Source organism: Cetorhinus maximus, chromosome 17 (assembly GCF_964194155.1).
Source record: "Cetorhinus maximus chromosome 17, sCetMax3.hap1.1, whole genome shotgun sequence".
NCBI classification, from domain to species: Eukaryota; Metazoa; Chordata; class Chondrichthyes; order Lamniformes; family Cetorhinidae; genus Cetorhinus; species Cetorhinus maximus.
In genome coordinates, this window is record NC_135895.1 from 68,299,710 (window position 1) to 68,318,773 (window position 19,064).

Consider the following 19,064-nt stretch of genomic DNA (forward strand, 5'->3'; position numbering starts at 1 on the left):
ATTGACAGTTAATTGCCAAGCATTGATTGAAATTTAAACCAGGCAGCTCAACCCTGATTTGTGGTGAATACCACTCTTGTTGCTACTGCATAGTAGCAACATGAAACAGTTAGCTTCACCTGCTGCTCAAATTTTTGAGATGCCTTGCCCTTCCAGGGTAATCTGAGGTAGACTGGGCACCTTTTAGGGTGGAAATCCTGCAGGATCGCTTTGATGCACCTTATTTCAGCATCAAGCTTGCCAAGAATCCCAATGCACATATTGACCAGTGAAGGTAGGCTTGTGGTTGACCGTGGTAGAGAACCCCCGGCAGATTTCTCTACTAGTATGTCAAGGAAGGGAAGCTAATTTGACTGCTCCATTTCAAAGGTGAATTTGAGCACAGGATGGAGCCCATTAAGACATGTAAGGAATTTGTTACATGCAGCTGCAGATTTTTACAATTCCACACGCTATAAGATTGATCTACTTGTCAACCTTGTAAATAGAGCCCAAGCCATCTGCTCACCATGCAAGCTTAACGCTGAAATACAGTGCATCAAAGGCATCCTGCAGAATAATGGCTACCCTGATCAGATCATTTCGGTGCTGTATATCACACAAACTCATGAATGGGCCTAAGGCCGTCACTTTCCACCCTGAAAAGTGCCCAGTCTACCTCAGATTACCCTGGAAGGGCAAGATATCTCAAAAATTTGAGCAACAGGTGAAGCTAACTGTTTCACACTGCTACTGTGCAACAGCAACATGAATGGTGTTTGCCATTAACTGGATGCTGCTGTCAAGCCAAAAAGACATTCTGCCTATCACACAAATGAGTAATGTGATATATGAATTTCAGTGCCACTGTGATACTAGGTATGTAGGCCTTACGTCCCAAAGACTGGCGGATCATGTCAAACAGCATATCCCAGCCGCTGTTCGCCAGCGAAGGTATAGACCGTACCCAACCAGCCTGTGTTTGCAAAACTCCAACATTAGATGTGATTCCATGATTGGACAACATTTGCTAAATAATCCTCCGTGCTAAGAATTACGCTGACAACCAATTTAAGATTGTCAGTTAAGTTCTCAGTGTGGCGCACTTGCGTTAACTGGAAGCTACATATATTAATACACAGGGCCCGGTTCTTTGCAAACAAAAAGAACATGTAGACACATTGTGCCTGTTTCAGATAAACAAAATAAGTGACCGCCATTCACTGACTCATTCCTCAGGGCAATGCCTTGACCAATCAGGGTCAAGCTGCCTGGTTTAAATTTCAAACAATGCTTGCCAGTTAACTATCAGTCACCATTACTGGTGTATTCTCCATGGCAACGCCTCGACCAATCTGAGTCCACTTGCCAACTAATCAGCACTCTCTTCTCATAAAGTATAAATTGTTATTTTCCCCTTTATTGAAATTCTTGCGAAATGTCCTGAGGAGCGCAAAATTATAAGTTTTGACCTGTCTCTTTTTCCAGCAATACTCAAGTTCTGTGCTACCAAATGACTATTTGTAATAAAATGTCCCATGGAGCTTCACAAGGAGCATTATAAAACAAAATGTGACACTGCGTCACATAAATAGATATTTGGTCAGATGACCAAAAACTTGATTAAAGTGGTAGGTTTTAAGGAGTAACTTAAAGAAGGAAAGTGAGGCAGAGAGGCGTGGGGAGAGAATTCCAGAGCTTAAGGCCTAGGCAACTGAAGATACGAACATGAATGGTGGAACAATTAAAATCGAAGATGCTCAAGAAGCCAGAATTAGAGGAGTGCATATATCTCAGACTGTGAGACTGGAGGAGATTAAAGAGATTGGGAGGGGCGAGGCTATGGAGAAATTTGAAATCAAGGATGAGAATTTTAAAATCAAGATGTTGCTTGACCAGTAGCCAGTGTAGATCAGCGAGCACAGGGATGATGGGGAACGGGACTTGGTATGCATTAAGACACAGGCAACAGAGTTTTGGATGACCTCCAGATTAAAGAGGGTAGAATGTTGAAGACCAGCCTGGAGTGCCTTGGAATAGTCAAGTATGGAGGTAACGAAGGCAAGAATTAGACCTTCAGCAGTAGATGAGCTGGGATGGGGATGAAGTTTGACAATGATACAAAGGTGGAAATAGGTGGTCTTCATGATGCTGCAAATATGTGGTCAGAAGCTCATCCTGTCAGCTGTGACACCAAGGTTGCGAACAAATTTGTTTAATCTCAGACTGTTGCCAGAGAGAGGACTAGAGTCAGTAGCTACGGAATGGTGTTGGTGCAGTGACTTCAGTCTCCCAATATTAAATTGGAGGAAATTTCTGCTCATCCAATGCTGGATGTCGGTAAGCAGTCTGATATTTTAACAACAGTGAAGGAGCCGAAAGAGTTAGTGTTGAGGTAGAACTGAGAGTCGTCAACATACATGTGAAAACTAATGCTTTTGGATGACGTCACCAAGAGGCAAAATGTAGATGAGAAATAGGAAGGGGCCAAGAGTAGATCCTTGAGGTACACCAGGGGTAACAGAACAGGAGCAGGAAGAGAAACCATTGCAAGTGATACTGTAGCTACAATTAGATAAGAATAGAATTAGGTCAGAGAAGTCCCACCTAGCTGGAGGATAGTGGAGAAGTGTTAGAGGAGGATGGTATAGTGAACTGTGTCAAAGGCTGCAGACTGGTCAAGAAGGATGACCAGCCAGTGTTTGTCCATTTAATGGATTGGACTTCAGATAAAATCATCACTAAGCAGCACATAGCACTCGGAATGTGACCCGTATATCCTAGTTTTATTTTCTGGCACATTGGTTCCCAATTGGATGGATTACAGCTCATTCATACATGCAGTGTTCACTTCCTGAACTAACGTGAAGCTTGTTGCATGAGACCATTGTTGTTTTTACATGGCTGCTAATAACAAAAACCTCAACAAGTTGCATTTATATAAGGCCTTTAAAGCACTCCCATAGTGCTTCAGAGAGCGTAATAAGACAATCATTAATACCAAAACAGAAGGAGATTTTAGGACAAGTGAAGCTTGAGAAAAGAGGTATGGTTTAAGGGGGACCTTAAAGGAGGAGAAAGAAGTTGAGAGGCAGAGAGGTATACGGATAGAATTTCAGAACTTAGAGACTATGCAGCTAAAGGCACAGCCAGCAATAGTGGGGTGAGTCCATAGTTGGAGGAATGCGGAGCCCTTGGAGGATTACAGGGTTGGGGGAGGTTACAGAAATAATGAAACAATGGAGGGATTTGAACAAAAGGATGAAGGTTTTAGATTGAGGTGTATGTGGACTAGGACCCAATCTACACCTGCAAGCAGAGTGGTTCAATAGGCCTTGGTATAGGTTAGAGTGTAGGCAGCAGAAATTTAGAGCAGCTCAAGTTTATAAAGGTGGAAAATGGGAGGTTATCCAGGAATGCATTGGAATAGTGTAATCTGGAGGTAACAAGAGCACGGATGAAAGTTCCATCTGCAGGGGCGAAGACAGGCAATTTTACAGTAGGTCGTCTTTGTGATGGATGCTGGGTCACATCAGTAAAGCTGGGCTTCAGCTAGTCTTTAGATGAAGGTCCATAGAGTCCCAATTGTTTTAGTACTACTTTAATGCGCTCATCTTTGGAATCAGGAAGATTTAGATTGCCTGCCTTAGATGCAGTCTTCCTCAAATTTTGAAAGAAGTTCAGCCTCCACATAGAAAGCTTCTTTGCAGTCTGTGTCTCATTTCACTTTCTGATCTGACATGGTAGGAGTTACTTAATGTTTAGTGTGTTATGTTTTCATGCTCTTTCAGTAGCTTGGCTTACTATGGTTATAAAATCAAAAGTTTTATGTACAGATAGGGACATTACCTAACCTTGCAGAATAATAAGTCTTGAACGGACAGTATCTTCAAGTATTTTCCCCTTTTGGGTGATATCTTTTTTATATATACAGCTTGGACTTTTTAAATGAATGATGAAGGTCATAGTAATTCTGGACAACCTCACATTTATGTTATCTGTAATGCTTTGTAGGTTACATGCAGACCTCGACAGAGCCAATCTTCTCACCTGCGAGCTACTGTATCAATTATAGAACCTTATTCTTCTAATATCGCTAATCTGCCAAGAGAACTTGTTGAGGAAGTTTTGGACGAGCTAGATCACTGTGTTCCATTGTTGGAAGTTTATCCAATAGATGATCAGGATTCTGCTGTATGTAGCATTGCTCAAGCTCTGGAAAATGTTAGGTAAATACAAAGATAAGCTTTTCAACATTAATAATCACATTAATTTCTATGGATTGTTAACTCCAATTATACTTTTGCTATTGGTTTTTTTCAGATTCTTTTATGACTTTCTGTGGAGAGACTGGGATGATGAGGAAGGCTGTGAAAATTACACAGCACTTATAGAGGAACGTATACGTTTGTAAGTCAGTTTTATAAAATTGTTTTTGAAAGAGTAACAACTAAGGATGATGAAAAATACAGAGATGAGTAAAGCTCAGTGTTTTATTGTTCATGCATGTATGTAAATTAAGAAATTGAATTGCTTTGAAATAATCTATAAATCCCAATCTTGGGGTAAATGTGGCATAGGAATCTTCTATGTATGGAGGGCCGAAGCACTGGTGCAGTTTTGCTTGGCAACACTATTCCTGACACAGTAAAGACCTTAGCCCCACTTTACAAGAAGCTGTACTTTTGGTCTGCAGAGGCTTGGAGCTGGCTTGGAAGTGCCTTCATAACTAGGCTGCACTAATTTTAGTAATGGCCAAGAACTTGTTCCCACACAAACCTTTGGCCATCTGCAAGGAATATGCTAGCAATGATGATATGATAGAAGGAGTACAGATAATGATTTTACCTCTCAGGATAAGAAGCAATACGAATCCCAGCTGTCAACCTTAGCTGCAGAAGAGGCAGGCAGAGGCAACAGCAACCAGTCGGTACCATCTATTGATATTAGTGGCACGTATGTAGGGTGGTAGATATGAATTTTGCTCAATTTGTTGGCATAGAGCAAATGGAGTATAGATGCCATTGAGACTGCTCTTGTAGAGGTGAACAGCTGCTTTTAAATGGTCAACTAGTATGCCTAGTTGTGTATCAGCAAATGACACTTCTTTCTCATCATCTTCCTCCATAGTGAAGCTGCAGGCTCATTTTCCTTCCTTGGATGCTTCAACTGTATTGGTGAAGTTATGCAGAACACAGCTAACATAAATTACGGCTGTGGAGTAGAATCCCACCCTCAAACTGTCCATGTATTGTATGTGTTGCTTCAAAATTCAACAAGAATTTAGCTGGAAACATAAGCCTCATTATTTTCAGCCTTGGTGTGGCATTCTCAAACTGCTGTTAGTAGGAGACATATCCCTAGACCAGCAGCCGTCCACCCCTCTGACCTGGTTTTTCCAATTTTTTGGCACCGTTAACTATTTCAAGATGAAAGAGTCAAGGGGCGGGATTTTCCATGCCCACTGGCATCAGGTGTGTTCAGTGGCATGAGCAGACAATATGGTGAAAAGGCCAAAAATCAGATTCATGATGTCGTGAAACCAGTTTGCGATCATCTGTTCAGTCCGCCAGTGGTGGGCCACATCCTGCCATCGGACATCAGAAACCTCATTGTAATTAAATCTGCATATCATTATAGGGCCAGCCCACCAGACTCATACCCCACCTGCTGAATCGTTCGCCCATGTTGACGTTTTCTCGCAGACACAACAGCATATATAAAGTGTGCACTTGGCGGGCTGCACTTTGCTCCGAACTTCAGGGTTTCTTTGCCTATCTTGCTTTGGTCAGCACTCGCAGTCATCAGTGCCAGGCTTCACACACAGCACTATGTCACTTTTAGGGAGGCTCACGGGCAGGTCTCTACCGACCAGATCAGCTTTTCAATGGCTGTAGGGCTAGGGCTTGCTTGGGGAAGGTGGAGAAGTGACCTCAGGCAAGGGGAGAGGCTGCAGGACGAGAGCTGTACTGGCGAAAGAGGATATCCCATGGTGTGTGTGTGATGGGGGCACATGTTGTTCTGTTCAAGTGGCTTCAAGATTGTGACGGCTGAGGAGGCATTCTCCAGAGGAGATGAGACCAGATGGACATGTGAGGGAGGCATATGTGTGAGAAAGGGTGTTGATGTCCCTTGAGCTGGCGGTGAATGAGATGCCAGTGAATGTGTGATGGATTTGAGTGTGTGAGTTTAGAGCGATGAGATGGTTGCCATACCCTGGCTGCACAGATGAGATCATTCGTCCTCTATCTGCTATGGTGGCTAACCTCTTCTGTGCAGCATTGGCACTGGTCACCACTGTCATCGCCTACCAAGCTGGAGTGGTAATGTTGCTGCCCCTCCTGCAGCCAGAGTAGAGGACATCACAGTGGGCCTCCACGGCATTCAAAAAACACTCAAAGGCTGCAGTCTTCTTGCCTTTTGGGGCCATGTCTTCTTTGCTGCAGTACTGGGATCAATGCACTAAGCGCTGAGTACTTTAAATGTGGTGCCTGGCGTGATGAAACAGTGAGGAGGTGACGTGGCAAGCGAATCGGAGCCCACCCCCCATTGAAACAGAGTGTATCCCAGGAATGCATAATTAAAGCGGTGGGTTTGGTTTGATACGGTGTGAAAAGCGGCTAGCGTGTAAAACGTCGTTTTTCCCACCCACTACCGCACTTAGTGCAAATCTGGGACGATTCCGCCCAAGGTTCCAGTAACATTTTATTCTGCATTATTATGTTCAACAATTCCTGTGCATTGATTAAATAAAATTAGAGTCAGTCTATACATACCAATAGATCAATATTTGGTGTCCTGATAGAACAATGCATATCATCATTGAGGACCTGTACTTGTGCAAAAAAAAATCTTGTAGAATTGCTGGGTCTTTCCCAATTGTTCCCTCCTTTCCAATGGGAAAGTGATAAATGTATTGGTTCTGGCAGGTAAGGCTGCAGTGACCTGTTTGGTGCATTAGTGTACAGATGACTAACTAACCCTGAGGATATAAGCCAGCAGCATAAAAGTTCAACTCAGTGGTGACTAACTGCAACAGGAAAAACTGTCCCTAAATTGGATGTTGTCTGAAAGTCAGTAAATGGCACAACTTCCCTACTGAGCTATCAATGGCAAAGGCAAGGGTTTTCCGATGTGGTGGTGTATCAAGTGACACTCGACATGAAGATGGTTAAAGGTCCAGCCAAGGCAAAGATTTTATTCTACCAATATGCATACGGGATACAGCTCAAGAGAGATAAAATCAGAAAATGCTGGAAAAACCCAGCAGGTCTGACAGCATCTGTGGAGAGAGAAACAAAGTTAATGTTTCGAGTCTGTATGACCCTTCTTCAGAGCAGTCAAACGGACTCAAAATGTTAGCTCTGTTTCTCTCTCCACAGGTGCTAGCTCTGTTTCTCTCTCCACAGGTGCTGTCAGACCTGCTGAGTTTTTCCAGCATTTTCTGTTTTTATTTCAGATTTCCAGCATCCTCAGTATTTTGCTTTCCACCCAAGAAAGAGACTGTGAAGATATGTAAAGTTTGCTTTACATATTTATACACTTTACAGTTGTGCTTGTTACTCAGGTATCCAGTTTGTCACATGATCACAAACAGTACTGGACAATTACAGTATCGATGTCTAATTAGAAGACTAGACCAGCCTCTGGTTGAAATAAACGCTTCCTTCGTAAAGCTAATCAAGTTTCTGCTGTGCCCACATTACAATGACCATGTTCCTTGTGACTGCAAACAGGTTTCCATTCACAGCGATTATCTCTCTGTAACACTAAACGAGTTTCTACTTTTCATACATTATCGTGGTTACGAATCTTTGTGTAGCTAAACTGCTCACATCTCCTCTCTGGGTTTGAGCAAATTCTGAATTAAACTTGAATTAAATATTAAGATAAAAGCAAAATACTGCGGATGCTGGAAATCTAGAACAAAAACGAAAATACCTGGAAAAACTCAGCAGATCTGACAGCATCTGCGGAGAGTGATACAGTTGACGTTTCGAGCCGGTATGACCCTTCATCAGAACTAAGACATATAGAAATGAGATGAAATATAAGCTAGTAGAAGGGGGTGGGATAGGAGAGCTCAATAGGGGGCCAAGAAGAGACTGCCAAAGATGTCATAGACAAAAGGACAAAGGGGTGTTGACGATGGTGATATTATCTAAAGGATGTGCTAATGGGGACATTAAGGGAAGCAAGCTAGTGGCAGATGGCCCTATTGTGGGTGGGGTGGGGGGAAGGGATCGAAATGGGCTAAAAGGTGGAGGTGAAACAATAGATCGAAATAAATTTAAAAATAGGAGGGAAAAGAAAAAAATATAGTTGTAAAAAAAATTATAAATTATTGGAAAAAGGGGGATCGAAAAGGGGGTGGGGATGGAGGAGAAAGTTCATGATCTGAAATCATTGAACTCAATATTAAATCCGGAAGACTAAAGTGCCTAGTCGGAAGATGAGGTGCTGTTCCTCCAGTTTGCGTTGAGCTTCACTGGAACATTGCAGCAGGCCAAGGACGGACATGTGGGCATGAGAGCAGGTGTGTTGAAATGGCAAGCGACAGGGAGGTCTGGGTCATGCTTGCGGACAGACCGAAGGTGTTCTGCAAAGTGATCACCCAGTCTGCGTTTGGTCTCTCCAGCGTAGAGGAGACCGCATTGGGAGCAGCGAATGCAGTAGACTAAATTGAGGGAAGTGCAAGTGAAATGCTGCTTCACTTGAAAGGAGTGTTTGGGCCCTTGGACGGTGAGGAGGGGGGAAGTAAAGGGGCAGGTGAATTAAATATGTTTTTAACCCTTTGAACGCCTCAGCCTGTGTCATTTACACTAAGCTTCCAGCCTGCTGTGTACCTATATACCCTTCCACATATCTGTGTAGTTGTCTAATTACTTTCTGTACTTATGTACCCCTACACAGACATGCCCTAGACGTCTGCCTGGGCCACATAATGTAACTTATTGGCTCCTTGTATGTGGGTGCAAGCCACCAGTTATGGAAACATAGTAGCTTCTTCTCCCACTGCAGGAATTCCTCTTCTTCCTTTTAAATCTATGACGGCCATTGGTAGGCCCAGTGGAATTGCATGGTCATCAGTGCTTGCAGCTGCAGGAATGATTGCTGTGGGAGGTTTGTACCAAAGGAACACTCAATTGATGGAAAACAGATGTGTGTAACAGAGAAAGATGAGATAATGCATAAAGCCTGAAACAGAATTCAAAATCCAAAACCATATAAACCTAGCTTTTTGTGGTGGAGTTTTTCAACAGCTTGAAGGGCTCCCAGACTCTGTTTATAACAGATGCTGAATACATTTTGCTCAAAAATGGCAAGGAGACTTGGCTAGGAGAATCCAGAGTTGTAGCATTACGCATAATTTTTTAGAGTGCAATGTAGCAATCATCCACACGTGGTAGTGCCTCAAATACTTGAAAAACTTTCAAAATCTGAAATTCATTGCCAGGTGTATTGAGAACGGCCCATTTTCACACCTATCAATAAAAGGCTTTTTCCAAGTGGAACTAGTCCCAGGAAATCTTAAAGTCAGAAAAATTTGTGGGTTTTATTTCCCTCGCCTGTAATAGTGGGGCTGGAACTTTAATGGGGTGGGACCTCCACCAATTCTTTGCAAATGTAGGCTCGGTACCTAGCGGTGAAAAGGAGTAATTGCCATAACTCTTTACTGCAGCATAGCACAGCTGACAGTGCCTGCCCTTTCTTATTCCATGTTTCATTCTGTTAGTGCATGATACTTGAAATGTATCCTATGTATATAGATGTATGTGCCTGTCTGCTAATATATGTGGCTTTTATGTGTTGCTTTGTTCATAGGCACGTAAAGTACCGTATATCTGGGTATGTACTGGTCCACATAATTTGATTTTTTTTACTTTTGAGTTTCACATGATTATCAGAGGATATTGAAAAGAACGAAGAGAGAAAAAGGTATAGCTACTGGAAGGGGCGTAGAATGAAAAGTTAATTCATGAATGTACACAAAGATAATTCAAGAAAGCTAGAATAGCATGCTTCAGAGATAGATGTTGCACTAATGGTTAATGAGGTGATGGCAGGAATTTTACATAGAGGTGGTGGCACGCCCCGGGTGAAAAGTCAAGGGCGAGTCCACATCTATAGAAACATAGAAAATAGGAGCAGTAGTAGGGCATTCAGCCCTTCAAGCCTGCTCCGCCATTCAATATGATCATGGCCGATATTCTATCTCAACACCGGCTCTCTCCCCATACCCCTTGATGTCTTTAAAGTCCAAAAATCTATCTAATTCCTTCTTAAAAATATTCATTGACTTGGCCTCTACAGCCTTCTGTGGTAGAGAATTCCACAGATTCACCACCCCTGAGTGAAAAAGTTTCCCCTCACCTCAGTCCTAGATGGCCTACCCCATATCCTGAGACTGTGACCTCTTGTTCTAGAACCCCAGTCAGAGGAAGCATCATCCAGTCTGTCCATCCCTGTCAGAATTTTATATGTTCTAATGAGACCCCTCTCATTCTTCTAAACACCGGTAAATACAAGCCTAGTCAGCCCAGTCTCTCCTCATATGACAATCCTGCCATCCCAGGAATCACTCTGGTGAAGCTTCATTGCTCTCCCTCTATGGCAAGTATATCCTTTCTTACTTAAGGAGACCAAAATTGCACACAATACTACAGGTGTGATCTCACCAAGGCCCTGTACAGCTGTGGTAAGGCATCCTTGCTCCTGTACTCAAGTCCTTTCCCAATGAAGGCCAACATAACATTTGCCTTCTTAACTGCTTGCTGCACCTGCATGCTTGCTTTCAGTGATTGGTGTGCAAGGACACCCAGGTTCCTTTGTACATCAACATTTCCCAATCTATCACCATTTAAATAATACTCTGCCATTCTGTTTTTCTTAACGAAGTGGATAATTTCACACTTATACACATTATACTACATCTGCCATGTATTTGCTCACTCACTCAATCTGTCTAAATTGCCTTGAAGTCTCTTAACATCCTCCTCACCTCTCACATTCCCACCAAGTTTTGTGTTGTCATCAAACTTGGAAGTATTACATTTGGATTCCTCATCCAAATCATTGATATATATTGTGAGTATCTGGGGCCCAAGCACTCATTCTTGCGGTACCCCACAATCACAGAATCACAGAATTTTAATGGCACAGAAGGAGGCCATTCAGCCCATCATGTCTGCACCAGCTCTCCAAATGAACATTATGACCTAGTGCCATTGCCCTCCCTTTTCCCCATACCCCTGCACATTGTTTCTATTCAAATAATCATCTAATGCCCTCTTGAATGCCTCGATTGAACCTGCCCCCATCAGATTTCCAGGCAGTGCATTCCAGGCCTGAACCACTCGTTGTGTGAAAATGTTTTTTCTCATGTCATATTTGCTTCTTTTGCAAATCACTTTAAATCTGTGCCCTCTCGTTGTTGATCCTTTTGCGGGCAGGAACAGCTTCTCCCTATCTACTCTGTCCAACCCCCCATGAAGCCCCTTGCCACTCTGAAAAAAACATTTATTCCTACTCTCTGTTTTCTGTCTGCTAACCAATTCTCAATCCATGCCAATATATTACCCCCAATCCCACGTGCTTTAATTTTGCACACTAGTTTGTTATGCAGGACTTTATCAAAAGCTTGAAAAACTCAGCTAAATTTTTCCGGCTATTTTCGTTTTTGTTTCAGATTTCCAGCATCCGCAGTAATTTGCTTTTATCAAAAGCTTCCTGAAAATCCAAATACACCACATCCACTAGTTCTCCTTTATCTATTATGCTAGTTACGTCCTCAAAAAAACTCCAGTAGGTTTGTCAAACATGATTTCCCTTTCATAAATCCATGTTGACTTTGACTAATCCTGTTGATATTTTCTAAGGGCAGAATTTTGCCCTTGGCAAGTGGACTCAGCGGGGGTGATCGAGTAGCCGACCGCCACCCGTGATCAGGCCAAAGCGGCAATTTCACACTGGCGGGATAATTAAGGGCTGCCCAGTGTGAAACGTGAGCGGCAGCGCTGAGCGCTGCCTGTGCGGGCAGGAGGAAGAGGGCGAGCCGGGCAAGGGTGACCTTTGCGCATGCGCACAAAAGAGTGCTTCAATCTCCCTGAGGCACGGAGCTGCCTCAGGGAGATGAAGCGCTGTTTAAAAAAACTAATGAAGAAAGTAATAACGTCATAAAACATGTCCCTGTAACACATGTCATGCGACTGTCACATGAGCAGGGACATGTTTTTAATTCAAGTGTAAATTTTTTAAAAAATTTGCTTTAGGAAACCTCATCCTGCCCGCGGATGAGGTTTCCTAAAAAGTACAAAGACCGCTTGCCATTTACGCCTGCCCGCCAACCGTTGGGCGGGCAACGTAAATTTGAATTTAATGACTTTTTGATGGCCTTAATAGGCCTTTTAATTGTCGGCAGATGTGCTGCCGACTCCGGCGCGCGCCTACCGAATGAAATATCACAGGACTACGCGATGATGTCAGGACACTCGCCCGACATCATCGTGCGTCATTTAACGCATGGCTGAGTCGGACATACATGCGCACCCACCCACCGAGCTCAATATTCTGCCCTAAATGTCCTGTTATCACATCCTTTATAATAGACCCTAGCATTGTCCCTACTACTGATGTTTAACTGGTCTGTAATTCGCTGTTTTCACCCTCCCTTTTTAAAATAGTGGGGTTACATTTGCCATCCTCTGATCTGCCTGGATTGTTCAGAATCTACGGAATTTTGGAAGATGACAACCAAAACATCCATTATCTCCATGGCCACCTCCTTTAATACCCACGGATGTAGATTATCAGGCCCTGGGGATTTATCAGCTTTCAATCCCATTAATTTCTCCTGCACTATTGTTTTAATAATACTAATTTCCTTCAATCCCTCCTTCTCACTAGACCCTTGGTTCCCTAGCATTTTTGGGAAATTATTTGTGTCTTCCTCTGTGAAGACAGAACTAAAATAGTTGTTTAATTGCTCTGCCATTTCCTTGTTCTCCATTATAAATTCTCCTGTTTCAGACTGTAAGGGACCTACTTTAGCCTTCACTAAACTTTTTTTTTTACATACTTATAGAAGCTTTTACAGTCTGCTTTTATGTTCCTTGTAAGTTTACTCTCATACTCTATTTTTCAATCTCTTGGTCCTCCTTTGCTGAATTCTAAACTGCTGCAAATCCTCAGGCCTGCTACTTTTTCTAGCAACTTTATATGACTCCTCTTTGGATCTAATATTATCCTTAATTTCATGGCTGGGAAGCCCCAACCCAATTTTATGGCCATCGGCCTGTTAATTGGCTCAGGTCATGGTTTCCGTCCCTATATGGGAGGAAGTCCCACCTGCAACAGCTGACAGCAAAACAGATGGCCAGCAGTTCTCCAGACCCAGCAGCACCACAGGAACAACTGCTGGAGACTGGACACTGAGGTAAGTGGAACTGTTCCACCAGACGGACAGGTCCTGGCGAGGGCCGCAATTGGGTTGCTGGGGAAGAGAACAGGTAAGGTGGAGATCATGGTTGTGGGGGGCTTTCGATGGGCACAGGGTGCCCAAACAAGATGCACACCCATCCCCAGCCCACTGTTACACCAACAGCGCAGCGGGAAGAGGCCCTTAAATTGCTGTTAATTGGCCACTTAAGGGCATCAATTGGCTCAAGGGCAGGTGGGCCATCTGACATCTTACCCCACTGCTGGTAAAATTCCAGTGGAGGTGTTTAGGCAATTTGGACACTGTTCCTAGTCACACCATCTGAATTTATGTCCCTTCCCCCTCACCTCCTAGCCCATTCCTGTGGGGGGCATAAAATGCCAGCTGAAGCACACAAGGACTGAGGCAACAGTTTATAGGAATGAAATGTTGCTTGATAACAGTTTAAATGAATAGAGTGATGTACTTAATCAGTATTCTAAATTTGAAAACAAACCAAATCCAAATGTGGGACTCCTCCACTAAAGATGTTTTGTTTGAATAATAAGTTATGTGTAATTGTGAAAGATAGAAGTCCTGTTGATCTGTCAACATGTAGATGCTGTCAGAAAAACTCGGCAGATCTGGCAGCATTTATGGAGAGAGAAACAGAGTTAATGTTTCAAGCCCATATGACTCTTCTTCAGAGCTCTGAAGAAGAGTCATACGGACTCGAAACGTTAACTCTGTTTCTCTCTCCACAGATGCTACCAAACCTGCTGAGCTTTTTCAGCATTTTCTGTTTATATTTCAGATTTCCAGCATCTGCAGTATTTTGCTTTTATGTTTATGTAAATACTGTCCCTTCATTGTCTCAAAAAATTGAGTGAAAGAATGTTTTTAAACCATAGTGGGGTTAAACCATGGAGTTATTGTACTGGTACACAACTGAATCTCTCACAGTTTTATATTTCACAGCATTGTGAATAAAGGTTGCCATAAGTTCCTGCTTAGGTTCCTCCACAATGCTGACAATATGTTGGTCATCGAGGATAGAAAATCACAATTTGATTGTACTTAACAAATCTGTAAATTTAATGAATGTTTTTTGCAGCCAAGCAAATTTGTCTGCTCACACCCACACAAATGTGCTCCTTCAGTAAAAGAATAATAATAACAGCAACAACTTGTATTTATAAAGTGCCTTTAACATGAAGTGTCTTAAAGCAGTTCACAGGAATGTTATCAAACAAATGTTGAAGAATGGAATGTTTGCTACAAAGCCTGTCAATGATCAAAATTCAATGCTTTGTGAAGCAAACAGCAGTTTACATGATATTTTTTCAGTGACTGAGTTCTCTTAGGAAGTCAACACTGAGAAGAACAAGTTCAGATCATTGACATAATACACATTGTGCTTTGCATTGCTGATGAACAGGTTTAAGAGAAAAAGATCCTTGTGTTCATGCACCAGCATGGTTCTTTTTCAAAACTTTTCATCAATCTGCACAAGGAAGACATTGGACCATTTGTGTTACATAACTGATATAGCGTGATTCCTAACCTGAAAATCTTTATGGATAGTAAAGATTTTAAAATTCAGTCACAGTAGAGGAGAAATGTGGCCTCCAAGGTTCCATACCCGTACACATCTGATGCAAACTGCAACGGATACCATATTAGTGAAGGGTCGACCTATCGTCTAGAGGAATCAAACAGAGCAGACAGGTCATGACGTACAATGCTGTTTTGTTGTCAATGCTGCCATTTTGGACCTCCATGTTTCAGTTTACACCCTCTCTCAACCTTGCACAGCTGAACAAGACATTAAGCAGAATGAAGGACAAGCCCCCACTCACCACCATCAACCCCCACCCTGGCATTATTTAAAGGGATAATCAACAACTTACAAGCTTTTCTCCAGGAGGCACAATGCAATTACAAGGTAAGCAGGCACTTAACTGGCCAATGTGAACTTGCCACGCAATTAAGTCCCCAGTAAGATGGGAATCCCACCCAATCCTGAGAGCTACCAGCCAATTAAACGCTGACTGCTCTCTAGCCCCGGCAGCACCACCAGAAGTGGTAACACAATGGGGCCTTCACCAGGGATTGTCGCTGGATCCTGTGACAGAGGTAAGTGGGGTAGAATGGGGGTCAGGGGAAAGGGGTTGCTGGCAAAGGGGATTGGAGGTCAGATTCAAGGGCAGGGGTTGGCTCACTGGGCATCTGCCTTCCCGATGGGGTTCTCTCGATTGGACCCTGAGTGGCTGTGAACGAGGGTCCCCCCCGGGTAGGCCGCTGGCAGACCCAGCAGAGTTTGCTGGGGAGCTTTCTGAAGGGTCAGGACACCTGTTAATGTCATGCAATCCCTGAGCTGCCATTAAATCCCCACGAGCTCAGGGATAATTGGTTTTAAGTGGCTCATTAATGAGACTAATTGCTTTCCCACCAATCACTAAATGCAGGACAGTTTTTCCCCACTGGGAGCCAGCTCCATTGTCTTCCATGCAATTCTCCCAGCCTAACCACCATCCTGCCTGCTCTAGCAATCTCCACTAAATTCTGCCCAATGTGTGAATGGATGCAGAGGCTGCAAAGGTACATGAACAGGTTAAGTGAGTGGGCCAGAAGATGGCAGATGTATTATAATGTGAAATTATGCACTTTACTCGGAAAAACAAAAAAGCAAATATTTTTTTAAAGGTTTTTATTCATTCATGGGATGTGGGCATTGCTGGCTCAGCCAGGATTTATTGCCCCCCACCCCCAATTGCCCTTGCTCAAAGGGCATTTAAGAGTCAACCACATTGCTGTGGGTCCAGAGCCACACATAGGCCAGACCAGGTAAGGACAGCAGATTTCCTTCCCTAATGGACATTAGTGAAGCAGATGGGTTTTAATGACAATTGGCAATGGTTTCACAGTCATCATTAGACTTTTTAATTCCAGATTTTTATTGGATTCAAATTCGAACCCAGGTCCCCAAAGCATTAACCCAGGGCTTCTGGATTATCAGTCCAGTAACAATACCACAACACCATCGCCTCCCCATTTTTTCAAATGGTGAGAGACTACTAAATGTTGGTACACAGAGGAATTTGGGTGTCCTTGTACACAAATCACAGAAAGTTAACATGCAGGCACAGCAAGCAATTAGAAAGCCAAATAGTGTGTTAGTCTTTATTGCAAAGGTATTGGACTGTAAAAGAAAATAAATCTTGCTACAATTATATAGGTCTTTGGTGAGACCACACCTGGTGTACAATGTGCAGTTTTGGTCTCCTCACCTAAGGAAGGATGTATTTACCTTTGATGGGGTGTAACAAAGGTTTACTAGATTGATTCCTGGGATGAGAGCGTTTTGTCTTATGAGGAGAGACTGAGCCTATATTCTCTGGAGTTTAGAAGAATGAGAGGTGGGGGCTCAATAGGGTAGATGCTGAGAGGCTGATTCCCTTAGCTGAAGAGTGTAGAATTAGGATCATAATTTCAAGATAAAGGCTCAGCCATTTAGAACTGATGAGGAGAAAATTCTTCGCTTGAATGGTTGTGAACCTCTGGAACTCTCTATCCCAGAGGGCTGTGGATGCTTAGTTGTTGAGTGCATTCAAGACCGAGATCAAATAGATTTTTAGCCACTAAGGGTATCAGAGGATATGGGAGAGAATTTTCTCCCCATCAGGCGGGCCGGTCGGGAGCGGGCGTGGGAGCCAATTGCTGCCCACGATTGGCTGTGTGCCACCATTTTACATGGGCAGGCCAATTAAAGCTCGCCTAGCGTGACGTGCGCCCGGTAGTGCTCAGTGCTACTTGTGCAGGCAGGGGAAGGAGGGAGAGTCGGGGCCGGCGTCCTTTCGTGCATGCGCACAAAAGAGCGCAAAAATCTCTCTGAGGCACAGAGCTGCCTCAGGGAGATTAAGTTCAGTTTTAAAGGTGGGAAAAATAAAATTATTCAGACATGTCCCCTCATGAAAAATAAAATTATTCAGACATGTCCCCTCATGAAACATGAGCTGGGACATGTTTATGAATTTTCATAAAATTTTTTATTTAATTAACAAACCCTTCATGAAACCTCATCACACCCGTGGATGAGGTTTCATGAAAAATGTGAAGGCCACCTGGGCTCTTTGCCTGCCCGCCAACCTTAAGGTTGGACGGGCAGCCCTGACAATTACGTTAATTAGTTTATTAATGGTCTTAACAGGCCTCTGACAGTCCGGTGGCCACGCAGCCGACTCCAGTGTGCGACCGCTGAACGAAAGATCGGAATGATGCGCGGTGACGTCGGGACGCACACCTGCCTTCACACGCTGAACAGAAGATTCTGCCCATGGTGTTGCCAATATCTAGTTCATGGTTCATGTGGTTTAGTATATAATTTTTAGTTCAAGGAATTAAAGTTTAACTTTAGAAAATAGGATCAATGCAATTTGTAATAAATATCTACTTCATGGTTCATGTTAATGTTTTAGAGGTGATACTTAGTTCTAGGAAGATTAAAGTTTATCTGTAGAAAATAGGATAAATGGAACTAAAGCAGCTTGGAGTCTATTACACTTAAAAGGTTGGGGCTAAGTTGATTTAAGGGATTAAAAGTTAGAAAGGTAAAATCCTAAAACGGTAGGTGGGTTTATTTAGCTGGAGAACAGAAGATGTGGTGTTTGAAAAGAAGTGCAGTCCAGAGAGATATTTTGGTAGGTAGAGCTAAATTAGTTTAAAAGCATTCAGTGAACCCTGAAAGGTTATGTCGTTGTGGAGACGGATAGAGCTTAAAGAGGTTCTCTGGTTTCAATTTATCTGTGTGCTTGCTAGGAGAGAGAGTGTTCTACAGCAGTGGAAGAGCTGGATACCAAAAAGGTGCTGCTGTTAGCAGACTCCAGGCAGTTAGGACTTAGAGAAGTCCCAGCGAGCATAGAAGGTGGAGCAAGGTCACTGGTTCTGTGCTGGAGGCAGTTAAGACTTAGGAGAAGCCCTGGGAGCCATTTTTAGCACAGTGCACTTGGGAGACTGGAGTTTGGAGAAACCCAGGGGCAGTGCCAGCTTAGTGAAGCTAGCAATCTGCAAAAGAGCTGGAATTGTGTCGGTAATTAGAGGCTGGAGTGCAGCTTCGTGAATCCTGTGGAACGCATCTCAGGAGAAGAGATTGAACCATTGGGAATTGAGCAGTTGTTGAGGCAGTCCAAGTCGGAGCCACTTTTGAGGAAATTCCAAGGCTAGATCTTTGAAAGTGAAGAGTTGAAATCCCTTGTTAAGGAGACAGGTTTATTGATTTTTTTGTGACTTACTGTGGCCACTGACATCTGGATGGGTTGCTGAGAAATCTGTGGGACCTGTCCTGGTTGCACCTGCCATTTAATGTGCAGTGTGGTGCATTCAACCACAATTTCCCTGTTAATTCATATTTACTTCATGTTATTTCTAGATGTTAGAGTATAAGATAGATGTTGTAGATTGTTTTACTTTTCTAACTTTGTATAGTAAAGTTTATTTTGTTTGTTTAAAAATGTGGAATCTTTTGGCTTTATTCTCTTCATGGGTAACTGGGGTTTCAAACTTTGTCTACTTTAAACAAAAAGTTAGTAGTCCCTAACCAGATTGTAACAAATTAAAGCAAGCTTGGAGCCTCTTATACTTAAAGGTTGCAGTTTTATCTCTGTAAGAA

The 19,064-nt window shown here is 43.0% G+C and overlaps 1 protein-coding gene across 1 annotated transcript in view; it reads left to right on the forward strand.

The window, feature by feature from the left end:
- LOC144692680 (testicular spindle-associated protein SHCBP1L-like) overlaps positions 1–19,064 on the forward strand; it is a 104,628-nt gene that overhangs the window by 32,456 nt on the left and 53,108 nt on the right. The window contains exons 3-4 of the mRNA XM_078561774.1: positions 3,994–4,208; positions 4,303–4,389. Coding sequence (XP_078417900.1) covers positions 3,994–4,208; positions 4,303–4,389 — 302 coding nt within the window. The remainder of the gene's footprint in view (positions 1–3,993; positions 4,209–4,302; positions 4,390–19,064) is intronic.